The sequence below is a fragment of the Equus caballus genome, chromosome 26 (genome assembly GCF_041296265.1).
Source record: "Equus caballus isolate H_3958 breed thoroughbred chromosome 26, TB-T2T, whole genome shotgun sequence".
Taxonomy (NCBI): Eukaryota; Metazoa; Chordata; class Mammalia; order Perissodactyla; family Equidae; genus Equus; species Equus caballus.
The window spans coordinates 37,354,350-37,382,319 of NC_091709.1; the positions used below are offsets into that span (position 1 = coordinate 37,354,350).

The window sequence follows — 27,970 nt, forward strand, 5'->3', positions numbered from 1 at the left end:
TAGATAGGGTTCTGCATGTCATCATAAAACATGATCACTTTTGAACTTTGTGGCTTTTATCTCAGCTTCTTTTTCTTAGCATGATGACTTTGAGATTTATTCGTATTGTTGAGTGGTTCAGTAGTTTGTTCCTTTTCATCACTGAGTAGTATTTCCCTATTTATCCATTCACCGGTTTATTGACATTTAGGTTCTTTCCTGTTTGGGACTTTTATGGATAAGACTGCGATGAGCATTTATTTACAAGTCTTTATGTGGAAATATGTTTTATTTCTCTTGGTTAAGTTTCAGCAGTGGAATTACTGTGTCATATAAGTACATGCTTAACTCTGTGAGAAACTATCAAACCGATCCAGAGAGGCTGTACCATTTTCCATTCTCACCAGCTGTGTGTGATTGCTTCAGTTGTTTCTCTTCCATGCCAACACTTGATATTGTCATTAATTTTAATTTTACCGTTTCTGGTGGGTGTGTAACAGTATCTCACGTGGCTTTAATTTCTTTGCCCTGAAGACTAGTGATGTTGGGCATCATCTGTGTATTGGCATGTAGCTTTTTGTGTGTGTCTTTTGTGAACAAATTTTTACTTGTTTTTTATTGAGTTGTTTATCTTATTCTGAAGTCATAAGAGTTCTTTATAGATTCTTGTAACAAGTCCTTTGTCAGATATATGTTTCGTGAATATTTTCAGCCAGTCCGTGGCTTGCCTTTTCATTTTTGTAATGGTGTTTTTTAAAGGGCAGAAATTTTAAATTTTGATTAAATTCATTTTATTAATTTTTTTTTTTGTTTTTATGCTTTCTGTGTTTTATCTAAGAGATCTTTGATTGTCCCAAGGTTGCAAGTATTTTCTCTTATGTTTTCTTCTAGGAGTTTAGTAGTTTTATTTGTTTAGGTCTATGATCCGTTTCAAGTTGATTTCGCAAAAGTGTAGGGTAAGGGGTGAGGTTCCTTTTCTTCCATACCAATACCCAGTTGTTCTAGCAACGTTTGTGGAAAACACTGCCCTTTTCCTCCATTGAATTACCGTGGTAGCTTGTTGAAAATCAGTTGACCCTATGTGTGAAGATCTTTTCCAGACGCTATTCTGTTCCATTGTTCTATGTCAGTCCTTTCACCAGTATCTCCGTTGATAACTTTAGATGTGTAATAATTTTTGAAATCACATAGTATGAGTTCTTCAATATTTTTCTTTTCAAATTATTTTGACTCTTTTAGGTCCTTTCCATTTCCACGTGTTTTAGAATTAGCTTGTCAATTTTTACAAAAATACTTACAGTTTTGATTGGAATTCCATTGAATTTATTAATTTGGGAAGAATTGGCATTTAATAATATTGAGTCTTATGGCATATCTCTTGATTTTATTTGGGTTGTTATGTTACAAATTTCTTAGAGTAATGTTTTGTGGTTTTCAGTATACAAGTCTTGTACATAGTTTGTAAACTTTATCCCCAAGTATTTTGTGATTTTTGGTACTATTGTGTATTGCATATTTTAGTTTCAGTGTCAGATTGTTTGATGCCAGCATATAGAAATAGAATATATTTTTATATATTGGCCTTATATCTGCAATATTGCTTAATTCATTTCTTAGTTATAATAGCTTTTTTGTAGTTCCTTAGAGTTTCTACATAGATAAACATACTGTCTGTGAATAAAGACAGCTTTATTTCTTACTTTCCAATCTATGTACCATTTATTTCTTTTTTTAATCTTTTTTTTTTTTTGGTGAGGCAGATTGGCCCTGAGCTAATATCTGTTGCCAATCTTCCTCTTTTTGCTTGAGGAACATTGTCCCTGCGCTAACATCCATGCCAATCTTTCTCTATTCTGTATGTGGGACGCCATCACTGCATGGCTTGATGAGTGGTGTATAGGTCCATTCCCGGGATCTGAACCTGCAAACCCCAGGCCACCGAAGCAGAGTGTGCAAACTTAACCACTACGCCACTGGGCTGGCCCTCTTTTTTTTTTGTCTTAACTGCATTGATCACAACCTCTAGTACTATGTTGAATAGAAATGATGAGAGTCTTGTTCTTGATCTTATGGAGGAACCATTCAGTCTCTCACCATTAAGTATGATCTTAACTATTGGGTTCTTATAGGTGCCCTTTATCAGATTGAGGGGCTTCCTTTTTGTTTCTTGTTTGCTGAGTTTCTGTCATGAACGGGTGTTGAATTGGGCCATGTTTCTTTCCTGCATGTATTGAGATGTTTGCATAGTTTTTCTTCTTTTTTGTTGTTAATATGGTGATCTACATTGATGGAAATTTGGATGTAGAACCAACTTTCCATTCCTAGGATAGACCACACTTAGTCATGGTGTATTACTGTTTAAAAAAATATTTTACTAGATTCAATTTGCTCCTGTTAAGGATCTTTTCATTTAAATTCATGAGGGGTGTTAGTTTATCATTTTCTTGTAATGTCCTGGTCTAATTTTGATATCAGGGTAATAAATAGAAAAATGATTTGGAAAGTATTCTTTCCTCCTCTATTTTCTAAAAATATTTGTGTTGAAATGGTGTTTCTTCTTTAAATTTTTGGTGGCATTCACCAGTGAAACCTTTGGAACCTGGAGCTTTCTTTGTGGTAGGACTTTTAATTGCAAAACTTATTCAATAGATACAGGGCTATTCAGATTTTCTATTTCTTCTTGAGTTTGTTTTGACAATTTTAATGCATTTGTCCTTTTCATCTAAGTTAATCAAATTTATTTGTATAAAGTTGTTGGTAGTAGTCTGTTGTTCTTTGCAAGTCTGTAGGATCTGTTGTGATGTCACTTCTTTCATTCCTGATACTGGGAACTTCTATCTTCTCTTTCCCCCTCTAACTCCTACCTCCTCCTCTGCCTCCTTCTCCTTTCCCTTCTCCTCCTCCTCTTTTCCATCAATCTAGCTAGAAGTTTATTGGTTTTACTGATTTTTTTTTAAATAAGCTCTTGCTTTTATTGATTTTCCTCTATGGTATGTCTGGTTGTCTATTTCATTTACTTAAGACTCGTTATTATTTCTGTCAATCTACTTATTTTGGATTTAATTTGCTTTTGTCTAGCTTCATAAGAAGGAAGCTTTGATTATTAAATCTGGACTTCATTCCTGACATAAACATTTTAAGCTATGGATTTCCTTCTAAGCATTATCATAGCCACATTACACAAATTTTTATCATATCATGTTTTTGTACTTATTCAATTCAAAACATTTTTTGATTTCCTTTGTCATTTCTTCTTTGATAGATTGTTTAGAATTATCCTGTTTAGTTTTCAAATATTTGAGTTTTTTTCCAAATAACTTATTGATTTCTGATTTATGTTATGATCTATGAGGATATTCTGTATGATTTCAGTTCTTTTTGTGTGTGTGTGTGAGGAAGACTGGCCCTGAGCCAACATCTGTTGCCAATCTTCCTCTTTTTGTTTGAGGAAGATTGTTACTGAGCTACCATCTGTGGCAATCTTCCTCCACTTTATGTGGGATGCTGCCACAACATGGGTGGACGAGCAGTGGTAGGTCTGTGCCCAGGATCTGAACTGGCAAACCCCCTGCCACCAAAGCGGAGGGCGTGAACTTAACCACTACACCACCAGGCTGGCCCCTGATTTCAATTCTTTTTTATCTTTTTAGGTTTATCGAGCCTCATTTTATGGCTCAGCTTATGATCTGTCTTAGTGAATATTCCATGTGCGCTTGTAAAGAATGTGTGCTCTTCTGTAGTTGGGTGGAGTGTCCCATAAACATCAATCACATCGGGTTGATTCATGGTGTTCACATCTTCTGTGTCCTTACTGATCTGGTGAATTCTTTCAGCTGCTGAGAGAGGAGTGTTGAAATCTCTCTCACTGTAAATTTGTCTTATTTTCCTTTCGGTTTTGTCAGTTGTTATTTCTTGTACTTTTAAGTTGTAATCAATTTGAGATATTAAGATATGACATAATGTAAATAATATTGGAAATTCACTGCTAGAAATTATTTGAAAATACTAAAAATGCATATACCTTTTTAAGGTATATTCTTCTTTATGGTAACTCTTTTTATATGTCTTTCATTAACTATTTATAAGAAGTTTCATAAAATATTCCCTTGGGAAATTTAGGAGTGAAGGCCATGTGTTTATTATCTCATTGAATATGTGTGCCAAACTCAACTTTATTATTTAAGATTCATACTTAGTGTGTGCAGTCATTGATCACAAAGTACAAATCTGGGTTCCTGAAAAAGAATGAAGTGAAAAATAATACACAGTCTGAAGAAACTCAAACATGTAGTAGAGAAGGAGATACTGGTCCCCCTTCCTTATGGGGATTATCAGATTCTTGTTATGCAAGTGAGTCAGGCAGCCCTTCTTATTGGTTTGACTTATTTTAGAACTGAGTTTGGGGTCGGCCACACCGAGTGGTTAAGTTCATGCGCTCTGCTTCGGCAGCCCAGGGTTTCACTGGTTCGAATCCTCGGCGTGGCATCCCACATTCCACAACTAGAAGGACCCACAACTGAAAATACACAACTCTGTACTGGGAGGCTTTGGGGAGAAAAAGAAAAAATAAAATCTTAAAAAAAAAATGTTTAAGTGAGTAAAACAGTCTCAGTGATCTGAGCTGGGCTTCGTCTTGGTCCTTCGTTGTTTGTCTTGGTTCAGGAAAGAACCTTCGGGATTGGGTTGAAGGGCCTGGCCCTGATTTAGGGAGGAGACTAAGGGAAGCTCCATTGGCTGCGCTTTTTTGGGAAAAAAATCTGCTTCGTGTATTCTGTTTTGTCCAGATTTGGGCGGGAGTGGTGGTGCTGGATTATTCCTATGAGAAGATGCCTCCAAGTCCTTTCTGTTGGGCTGTATCTCTCTATTGTTCAGACATGGAGGACGCAGAGGGTTATTACACACCAGCCAGTCTGTATCTGAAGACGGTTGTTCCAAGAAGGGCTGGTTCTTAGCCTCCGGTGAAAAATTTTAATTAAGGCATTTTTATTTTTCCAAACCAAAAGTTACTACATAGAGGGTTTTTTTTTTTAAATCAAGGTAAAAATAAAAGTCAAGTATTCCTTATTAGATGCTAGAAAGGCCGTTGTTTTACTGAAATGTAGAAACTATATAGGATAATTTCAGCTGAACTTAACAATACATTGCTTGACAAGTCACCCGTGAAAACTCCCAACAGCCTTGTACAGTGTGGTTTAGCTTTTTTCTTATGTCAGTTAAACAATAGTTGGACTTTAGTGTACCTGTTTAAAATCATCGCGCTGTCCTGAGTGGTGGAAAAACATGCACAGCAGCTAAGATTCTAGTTGTTAAAAATCTCTTTTTGATTTCTGTTTCCAACTTCAGGTGTATGGTCAACCTCGGTTCAGCTCTATTAAGTGTCAAAGTTCAGAAAAGAAAAGTTCCTCTTTAGACGACTGAGTCAGTTTATGAACCACAGGGTCACTGCATTTACATTTGATCCAGTGCAACCGAGAGATCGTTATTTCCCGTTTTCTTTGCTGAGTTGTACTTAGAGTACATTTTTTAAAGCTTATAAATAGGCAGTAAGTCAACAAAAATTTAAGAAATATCAAGGGAGCTATAACTGTCTTAACTCTATTTCAGCGAAAAGCATTTGGCAAGCAGTGATTCCTTGGCAAGTGAGCAGGAACCTCCCTGCCTAGCAATTAAATGCAGTTTCAGCATAGAGGATTTGGGATAAGATTGAAGAGCCTTTGAGGGACGAGAAAACTGACTGGTGTCTGCCCGGGCCTTGAATCTACACGTGGTCGTTTTCCCGTCATTCATTGTCGTGTTCCTCCTTCTCTCCTAGGAGTCTCAGCAAATGCTGGGAAGACTTATTCCAGAAAAGCAGATACTCAATGACCAATTAAAACAAGTTCAGCAGAACAGTTTGCACAGTAGGTGTTTATATTTTTAAAGTTGTCCTTTTCATTTTTCACTAGCAAGAATTTCCTTAAGTGAAACGAGAACATTCAAAACCATTTTTCCTCACTGCCAATTTGTTTTTCTCGTGTTGCAATGTTTTCCTAAAACAGGAGATTCACTTCTTACACTGAAAAGAGCCCTAGAAGCAAAAGAACTAGCTCGGCAGCAGCTCCGAGACCAGCTGGATGAAGTTGAGAAGGAAACTAGGTCAAAACTGCAGGAGATTGACATTTTCAATAATCAGCTGAAGGTAACTATTCTGTGTGTTCCTACCTGTATGTCCTGCCTTTAATTTTTCTAACTGGCCAGATGATTCGTTGACATTTAGTCCCAGGCAGAAAAATTTATTGTGCTGGTTTGTCAGCCTTTTTGAAGGCTTTCACATTTACAGATGAAACTCTATGATCTAAATTGCATTTTTCTCCTTGAAAATATAAAGATAAATTTGACATCTAGAAATGAGGGCTGAGTGGCCCCAACATGACATCTATCTTTAACCTGAATTACATTTTTAAACGTCTCCATCCTTTTCTCTATTGATCCCTACGTCAAGTTGAATTCCGAAAGCTAGGCCCCAAAAGCTTCTCCTTTCTTACGTTCTTTGAAGATCACTAAAAAGGAACTATTTTCTCTTTTAAAACTGAGAATTTTTCTGCCACCTCTTACCTTCAAGATTGTCTTTGAATGTAGGTCTTTGTTACCTCATATTTTAAAATTTTATTGTTTAATGGAGTAATTGCTTTTGTCTCTGTGGCAGAAGTGTGGTGTGTGGTTTTGTCACATTTCCATGGTAAATTCAGGAAAATGCTGAAGCTCTCAGGGACTGTAAAGGTGGTTATCACAGCCTCTTTCTGATTTGGTGATTTCGATTTAACTTTACAACCTTATCATCTTACAATAAAACCAGAATGCAAACAATTCATTTCCTATCAACAGTGATCGTATACTTTAGATTTAAGTAGATACTGCAGTTTTTATCAGTTATGTTCTTGTAAGAAATTGGATTTTACACTTTTTTTTCAGGTACTCATTTTCCTTTTCTAACTTAAAATCTTTTATACTTGATTCTGGCTAATTTACCTTTTGACACTAGGAAAAAGTAAAACTCCTTTATTACTAAAAATAAAAAAAAAATTAGAAAGCATATTTGAGATTTTTAGTTGACCTTTGAATTGAGATTCTAGGCCCAATTGTCTAGACATCTGAGTTTGAGGTATTTGTGCTGTTTTTTTCAGAGTAATAGGTAATGAGCTATTCTCAATTGTAAATTCCAGTAAAGTGCTCCTAGGGGAAATATTATTTGAGCCAACTTAGTGTGTTTCTTCACTTTGCTTTCCTGCTTGCTCAGAATGCGTGTGCGTGTGCATGGACTCTATATATGTTCTACGTTTGTACATATATGATTGTATGTGAGATGTAGGTACTGGAAGAGCAGCTCCAAGTTCTCTGTCTCAATGAGCACAATAAAAATGCTCACATTAAGTCTCATTGTCACTTGTCACTACTTTAAGCAAAAAGAACAGGACACTGTGCAAGTTCACAGTGCTTTCTCATAGTCTCTTGGAATGTAAACTGTCAAGGATCAGGTATCCTTTGAGCCCAGGCACTAGTCCAGATTTCTGCCCTAATCTTCAGGTTCTTCTTTTTAGAAATGTGACTCCCAAAACAAGCTTCACTTATTAGAAAATGATACTCTAGTGGATGATTTTTGACAAAGGCGTAGACAGTTTATGGATGATATTGACTATTGAATTGCTGTTGCCATTTTTAAAGAGAACACCCTTAAAATGCGGTGTGAGTGGCTCATACTGTGTTTAATTAACTAATACTGCCTTCAGTATCAGTACGTTGCTTATACAAAGGCTAATTTTAGTGCTTTATTCCACTAGCCTGTTTCCAAGTATGCTTTTCTTTTTTTTTTTTTTTTTGCTGAGGAAGTTTCACCCTGAGTAAACATCTGTTGCCAATCTTGTTTTTCTCCTTAAGGAAGATTAGCCCTGAGCTAACATCTGTGCTAATCAGTCTTCCTCTATTTTATGTGTGGGTTGCTACCACAGCATGGCTGATGAGTGGCGTAGGTCTGCTCCTGGGATCCGATCCCATGAACCTGGGTCACAGAAGTGAAGTGTGCCAAACTCACCCACTGCTGTGGGGCCAGCCCCAAATATACGTATTTTTAAATAAGAGCATTTCTTTCTATCTTCTTAATTTTCGTTTGGGTTTTCCATTATTAACTTTAATATGGAGAGTAAAAATGTCACAAGCCAGTATAACTATATTGTTTCGTTATTTAGCAACTCATTTGGAGGACTTAGCCAATATGTTATGTTGCCTTACAGTTATTATTTCTGGTATTCCTCTCAAACCTAGTAAAACCAAAATAGAAATGGTTAAATTGAAGAAAAAAAGATTTATAATTTGATAGAGGCAGATTTTAAAATTCAGTCCTTTGAGTATCTCATGACACTTGTCTTTGTTGTAGCCACATTGGAAAATATGAAGCTTTTATTTTTTACTTTAGAGCATTTATTCTTTAGCAGCTGTAATTTCTTGTGAAATGAGATAGACCAGGAGAGCCAGCTCTCTGACCCTTGGGATTTCTCCTATGCCTCTCTTGATACAGCAGTGCCTTTACAGCATCCTCACTAATGATGCAAAAGTTGCTTCTCCCTTGCCGGGAGTGAAACACTGGCAGTTGTCCAGTTATTCCACACGTCCAGTCTGATGGTGTGAATTTGCTGTATCCCAAACCTCCCTCTCCCAAATAGAAAGCAGCTGGAGAGCATAGAAAAGAAATTAGGACTTAGCAGTTTTACTTTATAATCATATAGATTGTTCACCTAGAAAAACAAAGTATAATTCCCTCATTATCGGCTAGTATGGTGATGCTGGAGAAGTACCTTATGGAGTGCAACCTTTTAAAGTTAGTTAACCAGAACATTAGACCTATATTCGATGGCTGGCTCCATAATTTAGGATTGCATTTAGCAAAAGGCAATTCTCTCCTTTCTTTGGTACGGAACTACTTGCAATAAGTCATTTGCTTATTTTGATGCACACTCAAAGTCATGTCTAGTTCCTTAGGTATAAGGTCATGGAGGAGATCATAGCACCCTGCTTTAGTCCAGATTCTGAGGGATAAGACAGTGATTGGAAGGTACTGGTGTATTTGGTTTCTTAAACAAGAAAGAATTCAGAGAGTAGTTGTGTTTTATCATTTTTCTCCTTTTTTTTTAAACATACAATCGGTTTAGCTCTTTCTACCAGATGTCTAGTTCAGATTCATTCTTCTTTTGAGGGTCTCTCCCTTTTTCCTCAGTTTAGGAAGAAATACAGTCATGCCTCCCCACCCAAAATCTGATAACCAATGATGGAAATTCTCAGGTCATTGATTAAAGAAGAAAAAAATTACAGTCAGGTTAATAGGTGTTCATGTAGGTAGCAACACATTGAACATACAAAGCATGTTTACAGTTATGGCCAAGTGTTGTTAACTGGCTCCAGATGGAGGGCCATGGAACAGAAGGTCTCTAGAATCTTGGACCTTTACATTTCTGTGTGATCTCAGAGAAATTGAGGGCTAATTCTTTCCTTTCAGAAAAATCTATTTTTCCATGCATTTTGATAGACATTTACCTTGTAGATGGGATATTTATTTTCCAAAAATGATCCCAAGACATGTGTCTTGTTTTTCTAATTTATCACCCAAAACCAAGAATTACTTGAGAAAGGAGACCAGGAGTCTTACTGTAGTGAATAAACTTTGCCTTTGTAAGTCTATAGAAAAGGGGAGGGTGGGAGAAGGGGAGATAGTGCCCTGAGATATTGAATCTCTTGTGCTAGAAATTTCCTGATTGGCAGCCTTTATATTTATGCTGCTTTTTATATGAACAGTAAATTTTAGCTTTTTGATGATCAGATGAAATCTTCGACCAGTGATTTAATCATAAATAATTGATTTTGTTGGTGACTATTGCTAGCATGCGTTAATACTTCTTAAAGTAGTTTTAATTCAGTGGATCATATTTGTTTACCATAATTTTATGCTTTTAAAATGTATTCTATATGTAATAAATATTTTATCCTGCTAAGAAATCAATAGTCTCATATTCATTTTCTAGAAACGTCTGTTTAAAATTATCTGTGACTTTCTCTTTTTTACCTCATTTTATAGGAAAATCATGAAGAATCTACATGCCTAAAGGGCACATTGAACCATTCTGACAATTGTTTTTCATACATACAGTGCTTAGGGTATAAAATTATGGTTCTAACAAGTGTCAAATGACATTACTGATAGGGACTTTCTGAACAGTGGCTCTTGACTCCACCTTGCCCTCAGCAATGCCAGTGTTACTGTAACAGTTTTCCTTGGCACTGACAGCCTGATGTTCCATATTTTAATATCTTAACCATGATACAGAGCAGCGACATAAAGTATAGCTTATAGTTTTCAAGGCTCCATCATATACCAAATACAGAGAGTCCAATTCGCAAAGAGGCTATATGTTGTGTTTCATGTTGAAAAGTTGAGTCCTTGTTGGTTCCCGTCTAGTCGCTGTGTGCTGGACAAGTCCTAATGTGAATGGTGTTTACATTTGGGCATTTCTTTCTTCCAGTCAGTGGCAGTGGAGGAGGCAGTGTTGCAGTGCCTGGCAGTTCTCCTGGGCTGCGTCATCCACTTAGACTCCTTTCTAAAGGTCTCCATGCCCTACTCAGGCAATGCACATCTTTCTCAGACTCAGAATGATGAACCATCTCCAGCTCTGTGCTTCAGTTTCCCCCGCGCAGATGAGTGCTCAGTGTCTAAGATAGCATTTGCCATGAAGTGCTAAGCCTTCTTTGTAAAAGTTAATAATGATTAGTTGTTATTAATCGTGGTGTGTGAGTGAGTCTTTCCTCTTGACAAATTGTGTGTGTGTTGGTGGAAGCTCTGAATTACAAGCTGGATAAGCTTACTGTATACCGTGGTCTTGTCTTTTTAACAAGCATTGTAGATCATTGAATTTGCCACTTGGCTGCGAAAATTTGAAAGACAACACTCAGTCATTATTTGGGTCTAAATGCATTATTTCCATCATATGGGAGATTATTATAGTCAGTGTACTATTCCAAAAGTGGACAGTATTTTATTTCTTAGCAAAATTTGAGTATTTAGAAGTAATTCAGAATTGAGTTATGTTCCTTAATATACTTGAGAATTCCAGACTTCTTAAATTAGACACAAGATGCCTATTAGAAATGTAAATTCTGCCCATAATGATACCTGTCCTAAAAATTGCACCTAGGAAAAGAATTGTTGTTGACATGAGAATGCCAGTTATAGTAAATAAGGTTCTTGGCTTAACTAAGGCTTTTATGCTCTTGGTTTCAGACACTTGCTTTCATGGCAGGCTCATTCATTATGAAGGCAGTGAAAGGCAAAATATTTAGCAACCAGGGGAAAAAAGAAAAGAGCTGGAGAAAGAACTGCAGAACAGAATGAGAAGTCAGGAAAAAAGTGCATGCGAAGGGAAATGATGAAGGAAAGAAAAAGATCCAGAAAGAGGAGATGCAGAGACAGCAAGAGAAATCAGTGTGAATTCAAATAACAACGTTGCTTTCTCCTTTCAGTAGAATAATGTTTGGCTGTTTCATGGTTTGCTATCTTATTTTATTCAAGATTAAATTTTATTTTTACTTGTATGATTGTTTTGAAAAGACCTTCTGCACTTAAGTAATAAAATTCTCAAACTCTCAATGTACTTGTGATTGTGGAAACTTTACACAGATTCCTCGAGTATAGAAAAATAATTAGAACACTCCGAAAAAGACTCAAACGAGTTAACAGATGTTGTATAATAGATTCTATGCCATACCAGTAGGCTTGTTGATTGGTTGGTTGAGATGTTTAGTTGTAGTGTGGGCTTTTCTTTTGAGCTTTTAAAAAATATTTATCAAAAGGTAATTGGGGAAAGGGAAAAAAGCAGAACTCAATCTTTTGAAAAAAATGTTTCCTTTTTTTATTCTCTTGTTTAGCCTAACCCCTTGACAATTTTATCCTTTAGAATGACATGCATTTAAAATAATGGGATATTGCTTTATAAATAAAGCTCAGACATTTTGGGAAAACTCAGATTTTCAGGACAAAATGGAATCAGTTTTCTCTTTCTGGTAATACAAGGGTATCCACCAAAGCCTCTGGGGAGCCATGGAAGAAGATTCTGGATTAGCTCGTCCTGTGGCGGAGAGGACATCACTTTCTAGCTCCTCTCCCTCTCTGTCCACCCATCCCCTCCCCGCTCACATGCGCGCACACGTACTCACACACCCCAGCGCGCTCCTCTCTGCTCTCCAGGAGCACTTGTAGTACATTGACTACCAGTTTGTGCCGTGGGGAATTGGACTTACTATTTGGTTGAATATTGACTTCAGATTTAGAAGTAATATTTAAACTTGTTTTTGAACATTAGTACACCAACCCTTCTCAAAATTTAATAACTGATCAATATCTTTTTTATATTCTTCCCACTTTCAATGCCTCAAGAATGAAAACATTTTATAATGTTGTGATAAATGGGATATCAATTTACCTTGATTTGGATGCAGTTTCTGTTTTGAAACACTTAGTAATTTTTCAGATTTTTCTGCATGGGTATGAGTTCCCCTATCCTCAAAAGGTTTGTGTATTGGCTTTCTTTAATAGCTTTCAGTTTGTTTCACAACCACTTAATTGGGCTAAGTCACTGTATTTTAAAACTCAGAAGTCCTTTTAAAAATTTTGATATTGTGGGCACTGTGCTAGGTGCCAGAAATACAGAGGGAAAAATGTGACCCCTGTCTTCATGGAGCCAATTGGAAATGTCCTATTTACAACCACTAAAGCGTCTCCTTCATAATGAGTAATAAACGTCTTGTACAACAACAAAAAAATTTGATATTGTGTACTACGTGATATCCTTGGGTGAGAAATAAAGTGATATGTATTTATATAAAAGCACTTCTCCTTTTGACTTTCCGTAGGTCTTAGGTTTATACAAAATAAACGCCTACACCTGAAATTTCTGATGCTGGTACCTAGATCAATTTCCTGTGAGGTCAATTTAATATTAACAATCCAAAGACCATTATAAATATGAGATATGTCCTTGTTTTGATTTATAGTATTGAGCTTATAAATTTCAAGTAAATTAATCAATGTATGTTTGTTTTTGTCTCTCTTTTCCGAGAGACAGCCTGAGGCAAAAACCAGAACAGAGTAATCCTTCAAAAAGGTTCCATGACCAAATTAGTGATGCATTTCCATTAACTAATAGTCTTTCATAAGCCCCTTATTGTAGTTCATTTTTTTTCTCTCTTCACAAGCATTTGTGCAAAGTTATGTTTATGAAAAGGAATTCCATGCATATTGTTCAGGTGGATTCTTCTTTATATTTCAGTTAATATCACTTCATATAATACATATCTTTTTGAGTGTCTTTAAGACCAAGTGAAGGAGAAAAAGTCGCAGTTTTTCAATCAAGTGACTCTGCCCCTTGCACAGCAAGAGAACAGCTGTCTTTAGTGAACTTGAAAGTGAGCCATATTTCTCAGGGCAGAAAGTTGGATCTTCTTGAGTATTCAATTTGTCAGGCATATTGCTTTTGAAATGCTTTGGCTGTATGCCATAGGATGTCCAAAGATGTTCTATGGTACAAATATCTTAATTCTTTGGGAGCAGTAAGTGACTCTTCCCGATGGTTGAAGGAAGAAAGCTAAAAGCAAGCCGATTTTCATTTATCTCAACTAATACAAGACACGATCTTTGTTTGCCAGTCACTTTCTTGTTGTGGTTCATAATTCGTGTTAGATCAAAGAACCCTTTGAGAATCAAATAAAAGCTATAAGCCTTCTCCGCAAGAAAAATGCCCATATTCCCCAGATTACATACAGTTTCATAGTGTTCACACAGCCAAAGCTTATTCATATAGCAGGTCAAGAAACTCTGCTATATCTTAGAATTCTAATTGTAGATAATATCGATGATAAAAATCTTGCTATTTTAATTTGTATATACTACACATTTTATAGGAGTTTTATTTTTCCCACATCTTTGTTTGTATCCTGTAGCTAAAACTTCTCAAATGCCTGTTTAATTATTTCTTATTTATTAAGAAAGTTATTGGGGCTGGCCCGGTGTCGTAGTGGTTAAGTTCACGTGCTCTGCTTTTGTGGCCCTGGGTCTGCCAGTTCAGATCCTGGGCATGGACCTATGCCCTGCTCATCAAGCCATGTTTTGGTGGCATCTACATACAAAATAGAGGAAAACTGGCAACAGATGTTAGTGCAGGGCCAATCTTCCTCACCAAAAAAAGGGGAAAAGAAAGTTACACTTCATTAGGAGACAATATTCAATTATTACACCCTACTGGAATTTACTGTAAATTATTACTTAGTGTAAACATATCGTACCCTTGAATAGAACTCATAGAAGAAAAATCAAAAAAGTTCTACACTCAATATCATTTTGCTAGATAAATATCCAGCCAATAAATTGGTATGTGATTGTAGACTTACTGATTTGAGGAAAAAAGTTAAGTTAATTTTAGGAAGCGCCCCAAGTGAGATACTGAGTTTTGATTCTTAGTAATTTCACATTTGTTCTACTTTGATCTTAGTTATAATAGAGAAATAACTATGACCAGACTTAATAGAAGGGCCCGCTCTGTGGTTGAGTTCATGCGCTCTGCTCCGTGGCCCAGGGTTTCGCAGGTTCGAATCCCAGGCACGGACATGGCACCGCTCATCAGGCCACGCTGAGGCGGCATCCCACGCGCCGTAACTAGAAGGACCCACAACTGCAAATGCACAACTATGTACTGGGGGGCTTTGGGGAGAAAAAGGAAAAATAAAATCTTTTTTTTTAAAAAAAAGTTTTTCCTAAAAGAATTAGAAGGCTACTTTTAAAGAACTGTAGTTGTCCTTGAGTTTCTTAAACAGTATTGAGCAGGAATGAAAGGACAGTGCAGCGCCCTGCTTCCCGTGTGGAAGGGCTTGATGTTCCACAAGGCCCTTGTCATGCACAGGAAGGCAAGTTGTTAACTGGTTTTTAGTACATCTTCTTTCATTCCATAGATCGCATTCTCAGAAGTTCAACTTTTTAAAAACGTTATCGACTTAGGAATCATAATTTTCTGCTTATTTTGGTTCCTGCCATCGTCGACGCCGAAGTCGAAGCAAAGAGAGTGAAACCCAGAATGCCTGCCTCGTTGCGGCATCTTGATTTTCTTACGCTTGATTGTGTATCTCGGCAGTATTTGAGTTGGATGAAGGAAATGGTAGAAAAACTTTGCAGTCTTCAAATCTGGATCATAAGACAACAGAGCCTTCTGTTATCTTACTTGACATCTGTTCTTCTATGGCTCCCGAGAGCTCCATTTCCTTGGAGGTACTGGAAGCTGCACCTTATTTAGATAGTTCCAAAGATAGGTTCAGCCTATCTTATAATGCTGCTATACTAAAAAAAAAATGTGCTTTTAAAATTTTTGAATATCTTCCTTTATGCATTTGATACACTTAAAAATTGTTTTTTAAACTGTCTCAGCATGATTTTTTTCTATAGCTTCCTTACATTCACTTCTTACCACTTTTCATTTTATAGTGCCTCCTGATATGTTCCTAGCTTTACTTTCATCTCTCTTGACTTTGTATTTGGTAATTATTGATCAATAAGTCAACATCCAATTACCAGAGACCGGTATAGAAAGGAAACATGCAGTGTAATTCTTTGGTAAAATGAAAAATCGTCATTGTGCACACAGTCCACCTGGTGCATTGCTCCATCATGGCCAGCATCCGTTCCGATTGGCCGGGGCTTGGCCAGACCTCTGATTCAATATTTTGAATATCACTCTGTCTGTAAATACGTTTTTCCTGGATGAAGTAAGAACTTTTCTTTTTAAATAAATGATCAGGTTCCTGAACGTCAGACTAAACTGCTCCTCCTCCTCCATCATTTCTTCTCCTTTGCATTTAATTTCAGCTCAGACTTATTTTGCTTGCTGGTTGTACTCTTTTGGTCTATTCATGCAATAAGAATAAAACTCTGAAAGAGACACTGAAATAAAGAATAAATTTTTATGGGATCAACGGTGTCTAGTAATTTAACAGATCTTAAAGCTAAAACAACCCTGAAGATTGTCTACTCTGATTCAGCTGCTGGCCTGTATCAGGCACCTAGGATTCTTTCTTCCCAGTTCAGACCCTTTGAATTATAGTCTATTGCTGTAAATTAGTTTTCTGAATTTATTTAAGATTTTTATGCAATTGAAGATGAAATTTTAAAATACGGAAAAAGTACTTTGACGCATCCTTTTAAAGCGTGTCAGCTGTTGGGCTAACTCTGGAGCGGGCCATCCCTGTCTGTGCAGGGGCTGACTTTTGAGTCCCTTTCTCAGGACATTCAGAGTTTGGTTTGACGTCACCCCACTGCAATTTTCCTTTTCTTGTTGAGATATTAACTTGAACCGTGAGTGCAGATTGCTCTGACAATAGGAATTTGCCCATTTTTTCCATTTGTCTCTGAAATATCAAATCCAAAATATTAACCAGATATTTTACTCGTATCATTGGAGATTACTATTTATGTTTGATTCCAAGTTACTATGAAAAGCAATACTGCTGAATATTTAACACATTAAAGGTTTATAGCCCGTGGTGTATGGCAGTGAGAAAGAGAATGAAAAATGGAACTCTTTTTTTTCCTCGTGTCAATTTTCTTCTCTTAGAACAGTCAGAGTGAGGCTTCATCATTACTTTCCAGTCTCCATTCTTGACCTTCCATGCCCCTCCATAACTAAACTCCTGTCCCAGGTACCCTTCATAATTTGGAAGTCACGTGCCCAGGGCTGCTGCCATAGGGAATGGTCCAGCAATTTGTACCTTACGAAGTTGCCTCTTCCTGCTGCCTCTTGCCTAGATATTCCCAGTCTCATTTGTTAGGTTCCCCACTGAACCCCATCCTTCCTTCCCCCTCTCTTGAGTGCCTGTTTCCCTCCTATCCTCCCTCCTGCCCAGTGCCTGCCTCCCCCTAACCTCCTGATCTCCAGTTAAACTTTTTCTTGTATCCCATTGATCCCTTTTAGGACTTTTCAAAGTCACTTATAGTATACAAGATGCGTGTCCATGCATTCTAACCTAAGAATGGTCTAGCTAGTAGGAAAAGGTTAGCCTGACCTTCAGGGCTTTTCTCTAGGAATAAGTCCATTTTAACGCTGATCCCTCCACGTTTGTTGTTCAGTCTCTGAGTGACTGTAAAGGTAGCAGTAAGGCAGGAGGAAATCTCATCTGGATTTCTTGCCAATGAGCAAGGCAAGAGAAGAAGGGCAGACTTTGGTTCTTAGATCTTACCATATAGACCCCTGGGCTGCCAATTGGGAGACCAGCCCTCATTAGCCAGACCAAGAAGTCAACTGGAAATACACTTGGCTCTACTGGACACTTCAACTCATCTGATTCATTGTTGACACAAATGAGAGGAATTCCGGTGACTGAATCTGTTAGTGACCATTGTACTCCTGTGGAATCAGAGAGTTTCCCCCTCAACAGGCATTTCATTGTTCTTTATGGTTTTGGATATTTAAACTTCTGACTTATGTACTTTAAGTATCATAAAATGTATTTTAAGTAGCCCGTTAAGGAGATTACTCTTATTCCTGGGGCTAGTATCAAATGAGGAAATTGGATCCAAGGTGGTGATCGTCAAATTATAGCCTTTATAATTACAGCCTTTATAACCAGCCTGAGTCCTGGTTTAGTTTGGGGCAGCTGACAACTTCACACGTGGATTTAGTAAGAGAAGAGCCTGTAGAAGAGGCGTGATTTGAAGACAAACAGACCTTGGTGGGGAGAATCGAGGTTGTGGAGCAGAGGAGGTCTGTTTGTTCTAAGGCAGCACAGCATAAGGAGGTGAGGTTTTAGTGGAGGTCGTGTGTGGAGAGGTGTGTGCATTTTCAAAGCCAGTAGAGGCTGGTGTTGATTCATTATCATAAGAACCTTAAGGTTTTATTCTTGATCATCACCCTTTCTTAAAACTGGTTAAGTTCCATCATGATTGCTGAGTCTTGAGCGGTGTAGCTTCTCTGTGCCCTTCACTAGCAAGTTCTTTCTAAAGCACTTTGTGGAAAGCGATGTAATGTGTTCTGACTATGAAAATATAACCTCGAACAGCTTTTGGAGATGAGTCATGTCAAAACGTAGAGTGATTTTAGTTCCCCAAGTTCATGTTTTTCAAATCTGGAATGTTATCTCCCAGTGTCGAGGCTTCCCCACTGTGCAGGGTTGCATGCTGATAAACTGTGGGAATGCCTGTCGCTGCATGTCGTTACATGGACTGTTTCTTGACTGTTGATAGGAACTAAGAGAAATACATAATAAGCAGCAGCTCCAGAAACAAAAGTCCATAGAGGCTGAAAGGCTGAAACAGAAGGAACAAGAGCGAAAGATCATAGAATTAGAAAAACAAAAAGAAGATGCTCAAAGGTGAGTCTTTTCAGTTAACTGTGAACCCGTCTGGAAGGAACTTTGAATATTTACCATTCTTTGCCTGGCTTCTCCAAGAACTTACTGGATCAGAAAGAGCTTTCAGTCTTTAGTGTGTGTGTGTGTGTGTGTGTGTGTCAGCACAAACGTGTGTGTATGTATGTCTTTGCATATCTAAGTACCCCCTGAGGTTTTTAGTTAGTTCCCAGAGCTCTCCCAAGCTACTTCTATGTAGATAAACTCAATTATACAAGGAAATTGGGACACTTGGTATGCTCATTTGCATGCCAATGACCAAAATACTTTTCCAGTTCACAGCCTTTTAATAACGGTGGCCATCAGAGTGCTGGGTTTGCACTCAAAGTCCCTGAGCTCGCTGGCCACACAGGGTTTCTCCTGGAGGACTGACCGTGTGCCCCTCTGTCTTCTTTCTTCCTTTTTTCAACTGCAAATTACATTTGAGTTCAAAAGGAGAAAATTTGCCGACGCTGCTTTGGATGCAGACATATTTTTGTTTGAATATTTGTGTTTGTGATTTTTTTTTTACTTTTATTTGTAATAAATTCTAGTAAATTGTAGATATTTATTTTTTAATTTGCAGTGTATCTGATTTTGTAATTGGATATTTGCTTTTTAAACTTCGAATTGATTTTAGACTGTAAGTCTAAATGACCAAATATTCCGATGATATAGTATAAATTATAAAAGTTGGTTACTGAAATTAGACAAAAAAGATGAAACAGATACTTTAGGCAAGTCATTGATTTTTAGTGGGCTGAGCTCAGAGTGGTGCACGTTTTGTTGTGGATATATATAATATATATATAATATTCTGAATCTGGTGTTTTGTTTTGTTTTTTCATGCCAGTGGGTAGATGGTATGGTCTCAGACCAATTTGAGAATTATTTTATGGTTTTCCTAGGGGTGGGACTAGGATTATGTACAAGCATTAATTCCTTGGATGTGTTGATTAGCTCTGACTCCATCCTTTTCTTATCTTCAGAGTTTATCATTCACACTACACTGCAGTGAACTTTCACATTCCTACAGAGTAGAAATGAACACAAAATATCATAATACAGAAAAGTTAAATTTTCTGCTTAAAATTATGTGATAAATAGTACCCAAAATTTAACTTCAGAAATTACATGGTTATACAGTATAAATGGTGACCTTTATTAATAAAAAAGGTAAGCAAAATTTTATTATATTTTTTGTTGTTATAAATAATAGTTAACATCCCTACCCCTCCAAAAAATGTTTTCTTATGCTTTGTTAAAAGATGTTTTGAAAATTGTAAGTAAAATGTCTAAGATTTAAGTTAAAAAGAATTCTGCTGGGGCCGGCCCAGTGGTGCAGCAGTTAAGTGCACATGTTCCGCTTCTCAGTGGCCTGGGGCTCGCTGGTTCGGATCCTGGGTGCGGACACGGCACCGCTTGGCAAAAAGCCATGCTATGGTAGGCGTCCCACATATAAAGTAGAGGAAGATGGGCATGGATGTTAGCCCAGGGCCAGTCTTCCTCAGCAAAAGAGGAGGATTGGCAGCCGATGTTAGCTCAGGGCTAATCTTCCTCCAAAAAAAAAATTTAAATTAACTAATTAAAAAAAAAGAATTCTGCTGCACTAGATTTTCCCTTTCATACAGAGTAGAAATAAATATAGCATTCTTTAAATGGAGAATAAAGGTTTTATTTGTTTACATATGTTCCCTTGGCAGTTTCCTAATCCCAGGAGATGACCTTTGTGCAATGGCCATGTCACAGGACAGCGGTTCAGAGTGTGGACTCTAGAACTGGGCTGCCTGGGACTAAACCCCAGGCAGGTGTGGCTGTGTGACCTTGGACAAGTCATTAATATCTCTGCCTCATTTTCCTTATCGTAAAATGAGGATGATAGTAGTAGGACCTATCTACCTGGTGTGAGGGTTGAAATAGTCAATAGACGTGGAGGACTGGTTATTACTCACATTCTAGCATTTGTTATTGACATTAATTTCATTTAAAGTACTTTCTGATTTTATTAAAATATTATGGAATAAGAGAAAAATTGTTCCCAGTCTTTTCCTGTGGGTTTCAGCTTGAGGATGTGATAATTTTCAAGGGCTGAATTTCATTGCAATTATCTTTTTCTGTCAGCTGCTTTGAAAAACAAACAGAAAGTAGTTGAATTCAGTAAAATATATAGCAACTACTTCTTAGTACTGTGAGAATTATTTTTGTTATTTTTCTAATCACTTTATAAGATACGTGAGAAATTTTCCCTGTTTTCTAAACCGTGTGGTTTCGTCTCGCTCAGAATTGCAGCCCCGAGAGCCTTAGTTTCATTGATGCAGATTGCTCCATCTGAAGAACAATGTCCCCTTGCTGTGTAGCATCCCACTGACCAGATGGAGCTTTTCGTGAAGGAGACACAGCAGTGTTAAGTGGGAGTTGCTTCCATACTGTAACCAAGCATTTTGTTGACAGACGAGCTCAGGAAAGGGACAGGCAGTGGCTTGAGCATGTCCAGCAGGACCATGAGCATCAGCGGCCCAGGAAACTCCACGATGAGGAAAAACTCAAAAGAGAAGAGAGCGTCAAAAAGAAGGAAACTGAGGAGAAAGGCAAACAGGAAATGCAAGACAAGCTGAGTCGACTTTTCCATCCACACCAGGAACCAGGCAAGCCAGTGGTGCAAGCACCCTGGTCGACCGCAGGTATTAGAGGCCAAACGTAATTCCAGCAAATAAGCCATCTCTTCTCCCAGATCCTCTCGAGAAATCTCTGTATCTAATCAGGTCCTATCTTGGCTATATTCATAGAGTTGAGAATGTCAGTCTCCTTTTTTTGGACAGTGCAGCTGTTCATTCTCTAGGATCATTCCATGTCTGTTGAATTCTTCCACCACCGTGCCAACCTTTGGCCACCATTACACTGGCATGCAGAAGTCTTCTGCAGACGAAAGTGGCATGCAGTTTACCAGGCCCCATGCGTACACCTGTATTCCAGATGGAGGTCGAAACCTTTGCTGCCGAAACAACCTGCTGCTTCTCCAGTTTCTTATTTTCTCTGGGAATTTCTGAGCTGTTTCAGCCACAAGAAGTGGCACCTTTCCCCTTTGCCCACACTGATGCAACATTCACTGTCTTTAACCTATGCTGTATAAAACTGTGACTTTTTGCCCTTTGATCATAAATTGCCTCTTTAGCTAACGGTAACTGAAAGACTTTGAAATAGCTAGAAAACGTTATCTCATATCAGATGCAAACTAGAATGTATTTTTAAAATTTTTGTGGGCTGTGTCACATTGGACAGCTTTGCAGATAATACTCAGCTGAAGAGAGTGGTTGCCTTTTCCTCTGTATGGCAAATCATATCAGTTTTATTTGTTCAATCATCAGTATGCCTTTTACTGGTGTACAGAAAGTAAAGAAACAAACACACTATTCCGTAAAGGTTTGTTTGTTTCCTGTTTGCACAGTGGGCAGGGATGGGGTGAGGGTCAGAGCTGGGTCTGACACCCTCCCTGCCTTCAGAGGCACACAGTCCAGGGAGAAAGACTGGTGAGTCACCAGGTCCACACAGGAGTGGCCGTGCCCTGGGGAGGCAAATACACGTTTCAATACTTTTTTTGATCTGAAAATAATTTCACCATTACTTGATCTTAGGCAATTAGTGTATGTTCCTTGTGCTTCCTCCTGGCATAAAGTGAGGACTTTTTCCATCGGTCAGTGGGAAATTTTGCACATCATTCAGTTCGAGAAATTTGAAGATGATACCTTCCCCTCGCTGCTTTTCAGAGAACACAGATGGGTGTTCAAATACTTGCAGCTCTGGGGTAAACATTCCGAGGGCTGTGATGAGCTATTGTTAACCAGAATCCAAGATATCCTCTGCTCACACGCATTTTTAAAAATTTTATTTCTTTTAAAAGCTAAATTGTTTTCATCTAGGGTCCTTCCTTAGATTCATTTTTTTTCTTTTGGAAATATAGACGTACACCACTGGGGATTATCAGTAATAACCATTCTCGTTGAAATCAGCACTTAGATTTTATATGACTGCGTAAAGGACCTGGAACATCGTTTCCATGTCTTTTAATATGGAAAGTTATGCTTCTTCGTCCCCTCCCGAATGAGCTGGCTGATTCAGATTTTGGGTCACATTCGAACTGCTGCATTGTACTCCCCACTGGGTGTGGGGAGAAGGGCCTTGATGCTTTACAGATGTGCACTGGAGCCCCAACCAGGAGGCAGAGAGCAGGGCCCTCGGACAGCCGCACTGCGCTCGGCGCTGGGGTGACCTCTGTTAGAGAGAATTCATTAATGACCCCTCTGATGGGTTTGAGTTGATGTCCATAACTTGGCTTGGCGTGCATTTGTGTTCCGTGTAACGTTTTCTTTTTGTTCCCTTCTCCTCCTTTTTTTTGTATACAGAAAAAGGCCCACTTACGATTTCTGCACAGGAGAATGTAAAAGTGGTCTATTACCGAGCGCTCTATCCCTTTGAGTCCAGAAGTCATGATGAAATCACGATCCAGCCGGGCGATATAGTCATGGTAAGAAAGACTCCAGTGAAGGCGTGATCACTCTGCGTGATCAGCGTCTGCCCCATTTCTGCATGTTATTTGACAATTGTGAAATTGTGGGCAAGTGTGAAATCCAATAATCTAGCATCTGGGTTTTCGAAATGTAGGCTCAGTCTTCTTCCTTTTCTATTAGAATGAAAGATGACATTTAAAGATATATCCTCACATCACTTGAAAATAGAATTGTTTAAAAAAAATGGATTCTTAGCACAGCCTTAGCCTATTTTTAAATCTCTAAAGTTCTGGTAATTTCAGAGTTTAGAATATTGCTTATATATTATGAATAGTTTTTAAGAATTAGTTTTAAATGCAAAATATTTTACCATCATTTTCATAATTGCCAATGATAACTTTTGTGTCTTTCTGTCAAAGCATCTTTTTTTTTCTCTTTAATTGTGTAAAGTTTGAAAATGTGTGAAAAATAATGAATTAAATACAGTTAATCTGCTTTCCTACTCTATACTTGAACAGACAAAAAAAATTCAGGATTTTGCTTTGTCCTAGTTTATTTTCTTTAATTATAATAATAATTAAATATAGTCTTATGATTGTAACTAAAACTATTGTACCAGTTTGTGAGAGAATAAAGCAATGTGGTTGACCTAAATTATTTGTAAAAGAAAACAATAGTTCTTCAATCTAGTTATTAACTTAGTACTTATTCTTAGAAGTGGTCAAACTTTGCATTACTATTAGCATTTTTCTTTTTAAGGTGGGAATGGCTCAGAATTTTAAAAGAGCTACGAAAGTTAAGAATTGAGACAAACTTGTTTCTCATACCAGGACTATGTGTCTTTGAAGTATAAAAGGGTGTTGTACATTTGTTCATCTTGCATGCATACATCGTATCTCTGTGTGTAGCATATATAATCTTTACTGGGCCAAAATATCTAGAAGGAACAGTGTGTTTGGTACTCAGAGAAATCAATCCCCTCTCCCCTTATTTTCTGATAGCTTTTTCTCTAATTATCATGGGCTGGAAATAAGGGAGTCAGGCCCTAGGTGTAGAATCTTTAAAAGTCAGAACCTCCTTAACAATGAAACCCTCTTCAAATATCCTCCATGCCTTCATTCAGCGATTTTGAATGCCCAGGTGCGAGGCTCGCTCATTCTTTACAGAAAGAGCTGCTGGCTTCCCTTAAGTGTGGGCAAACACTCTGTATATATGAATGGTGATGCACGGCTGTCACCAGGCTGTGTTGGCAGCTTCTTCACCATCTCCTGCTTCCTACTCTGTGCTTTCTTATGGCCTGAAGCTGCTTTACTCATACTGCCTCATCTCCGAAATACTTTGCCTTTTAAACCAGATCAATTGTAAAATACATAAGTACCATGCAATAGCGGGAATCTAAAAATTATGCAAGTACAATGCGACATCAGATAGGACCTCGTTACAAAGTTGTTTCTTTCCATTGTAACCACAAAGAAGCCTAATATTTTTGAAACTGGATTTTGTTGGAACACAAGGCTAGAAAAGTAGTGTTCTCTTCTAAAGATAAGGAAGTGTTACAAAATGTTACAATAAGGAAATGTTACAGATGACCTATATTTTAATGAGAAAGTATTATCTTTTGGAAACATTGTCTTGTTCCAATGATACTGAATCCTGTTCCTCAAATTGGCTAGTTAACCCTCTGCTGGACTAGAGTTTAGGTGTGCGGTAAGAATAAAACGTTTCATTAAACATATATTCTGCCTTGCTTTCAAACCTTTGCTTTCCTGCTGGAGGTTAAAGGGGAATGGGTAAGTGCTCTGTCGCTGTCAGGAAGTCTGCATCTTCTTAAATGTTTTGTTCTTTTAAGTCACTTTGATTCTGTGTAAGTACACCCATCTTTGGGTGTTGTCGCAGCAGTGAAACTGTTTTGAGTTTGTGTAGTAGGTTGTGCTTAAAAAAAAAAAAAAAGAAAGAAAGCTGTAAAAGTGTGTGTACCAGGATTCTCTTTGCTAGATTCCATTTAAGGACTAGCTGGAAGGCTCTGTATTTGGCAAATTATTGGGTCGAGTCTCTTTCTCAGACCATGGACAAAAATAAGTTCCAAGTAGGTTAAACTTAAAAGATAAAATTCTGGGGCCGGCCTGGTGGTGCAGCGGTTAAGTGTGCACATTCCGCTTCTTGGCAGCCCCGGGTTCACTGGTTTGGATCCCGGGTGCGGACATGGCACCGCTTGGCAAAAAGCCATGCTGTGGTAGGCGTGCCACATATAAAGTAGAGGAAGATGGGCATGGATGTTAGCGCAGGGCCAGTCTTCCTCAGCAAAAAGAGGAGGATTGGCAGTAGTTAGGTCAGGGCTAATCTTCCTCAAAAAAAAAAAAAGTTCTAAAAAAAACTTTTTTAAAAAGAATATTGGAATAATTTTCTGGCTAAGAAATGCCTTTCTAAGTTAAAACCAGAATCTATAAATGACCAAAAAGGACAGATTTGACAGTATAAAAAATAAAAACTTGTATATTGCAAAATGCGTGAGACAAAAGATTGCTATCCATATTACATAAAGATTCCAAAAAGTTAATATGAAAGAGACGACCCACCCATGAGTCTTAGAAAAGTTGGCCAAGGATATAAAGAGACATCACAGATGAAGAAAAGTAAATGATATAGAAAATTCTACGAAAAGATGCTTCATTTCATTGGTGATCAGGAGAATGGAAATTAACAGAGCAAGGTAGCTTTTTTCATCTCGCAACTGAACAAGTTTAAAAATGTGATAATATCCAACTTTATCAAGAGTGTAGGAAAGTGGATGTAATAGACATTGTCAGCATGGTTGTATGAATTGGCTAAGCCGTTTGGAAGGCAATTTGGCCATACCTATTCAAATTTAAAATTCTCATTCCCCGGGACCCAGAAATTCTGTTATTCTCCCTCCTCTGGGCTGTCTTTCGGCGCATGTGTGAATGTATGTGTTCACGGCTGTTCACTGCAGGATTGTTGGCAAATGCGAAAGAGGAGCAGTCCTGGGTCCATCAGGAAGGGAACGCTTTAAGTAAATTATGAGACAGCTAAAGAAAAAATATAGTGAAGAAGTTTAAAAAATTACATGGATCTGCATATACAGATAAGCTCTCCAGTAAACAGGATGTAGAGTGTAATTGTATTTTGGTTAAATAAAAAAACTGTGTGTGTGTATACGTGAACGTTTGTGTGTGTGTAGTTAACAGTCTTGAAATATGGATGTCAAACTGTTAACAGTGGTCATCGCTGGGCGTGTTTAATTTTGTGTGCTTCTATACAGTTTTCCTGTTTGCAAATGCATCAGAATTTGTGATTTTTAATAAAGCACTAAAAATCAATCTAACTTCAACCAGTGTAAGAGAACGTCTACCCCGGGTTGGAATGGTGTTTTCTTTGTCTTGGACATCCTAACTGTGTCATGAGATGTGGAATGTACTAGTAGGCAGGATATATTGGCTTGCTGAAGGGACGGCAGCCGTGTCTTCATTTTATGCTACAAAATGTAACATTGTAATGTGTAACATTGTAATGTGACACTCCAAATGGCATTCAATTGTACTATCTTGTGAGGTTAACGATCCGTTTTTTAAAATGGGAATTGACGTGTAATAGCAACAAGTTTTTTATTTCGTGAAGTTTGTAGTTAAGAAGCATGAATATGAAAAATATGTAGTAGAATATTATTGTCAGTCTCTCTCGGTTGAATAATCACGAGGAGTTCACTTACTTTTGTGGGCACAGTAACCATTAGATTCTCAATCAAAACCATTAGATTTTCAAACTTCTTTGAAAAATAGCTAACTATACCCATTAGGTTTTAGAAGTCTGACATTTCCTTTTTTTTTAACGTAGGCAGTCTTGGAGGGTGCTTTAAAAATATTTTGCTTTTGAAAAAACTTGGTACCAGCCCAGTTTTCTCCAAAAAAAAATTTTTTTATGGTTAACAAAAATTTAATGTTCTGTCTTATATATAGTCTTATTGTTGATAATAGAAAGAAATATAAGATGATGTCTGTCATTCGTATGTTTAAAATCTTTTTAGAAAAATAGGGAGAAACACATGAAAAAGCCAGTGTATCATGAAGTGCTCAATGAAATCTCACTAACTTAGTTAGGAATTTATTTATTTATTTATTTATTTATTTATTTATTTATTTATTTATATATTTTTGAGGAAGATTAACTCTGAGCTAACTGCTGCCACTCCTCCTCTTTTTGCTGAGGAAGACTGGCCCTGAGCTAACATCCATGCCCATCTTCCTCTACCCTACATATGGGACGCCTGCCACAGCATGGCTTGCCAAGCAGTGCCATGTCTGCACCTGGCATCTGAACCAGCAAACCCCAGGCTGCCAAAGCAGAACGTTCGCACTTAACCACTGCACCACCGGGCCAGCCCCTTAGCTAGGAATTTAAAAGAAGAAAGGAATCAGAGTGAGCTCACGTGCTCAGGGAAGACTTCTGAATTGAAGCTTCTTGGGCTGGCCCCATGGCCTAGTGGTTAAGTTTGGCATACTCTGCTTCAGCAGCCCGGGTTTGGTTCCTGGATACAGACCTACACCGCTTGCTGGCAGCCATGCTGTGACTGCCACCCACATGCAAAATGGAGGGAGACTGGCATGGATGTTAGCTCAGGGCAAATCTTCCTCACACAAAAAGAGGAAGATTGGCAACAGATGTTAGCTCAGGGCAAATTTTCCTCAGGGAAAAAACAAAAAAGACTTCTCAATGAATAGCATGAGGAATTAGGAGACCCCTGCTCACTGCTGTTTTGTTGGGGGTTTATCTTAAGAACACTGGCTGGCCATCTAACTCAGCAGGTCCTAGACGGTCCAGGAATGAGTACCTCAGAACTGCTCAGGGAGCTTAACAAATAACCATTCCAGGGAACTCTTAATCTATATATAGGACTCAAAACCCTCTCCAGGTGCTTCCATTAGAGAGTTTCAGAAACCAGTGATCTAATCTAATCTCTTTTTCCTGTCAGAACTAATCCTAAATCATTTCTGGAGAATATCCTCTTAGAAATATCCAAAAAGGGAGAC

The 27,970-nt window shown here is 37.9% G+C and overlaps 1 protein-coding gene across 15 annotated transcripts in view; it reads left to right on the forward strand.

Moving 5' to 3' along the window:
- ITSN1 (intersectin 1) overlaps positions 1-27,970 on the forward strand; it is a 213,988-nt gene that overhangs the window by 102,127 nt on the left and 83,891 nt on the right. For 8 of the 15 annotated variants that reach the window (XR_011433019.1, XM_070252565.1, XM_070252567.1 and 5 more), the window contains 5 exons: positions 5,792-5,879; positions 6,018-6,157; positions 18,278-18,405; positions 20,872-21,101; positions 22,821-22,942. Coding sequence is in view for 13 of the 15 variants with exons in the window: in XM_070252565.1 (XP_070108666.1) it covers positions 5,792-5,879; positions 6,018-6,157; positions 18,278-18,405; positions 20,872-21,101; positions 22,821-22,942 (708 nt within the window). In the remaining 2 variants the exon portion in view is untranslated. Of the gene's footprint in view, positions 1-5,791; positions 5,880-6,017; positions 6,158-18,277; positions 18,406-20,871; positions 21,102-22,820; positions 22,943-24,700; positions 24,716-27,970 lie in introns of all 15 variants that reach the window. The other 7 variants (XR_011433018.1, XM_023630068.2, XM_023630067.2 and 4 more) reach the window with 1 other exon arrangement.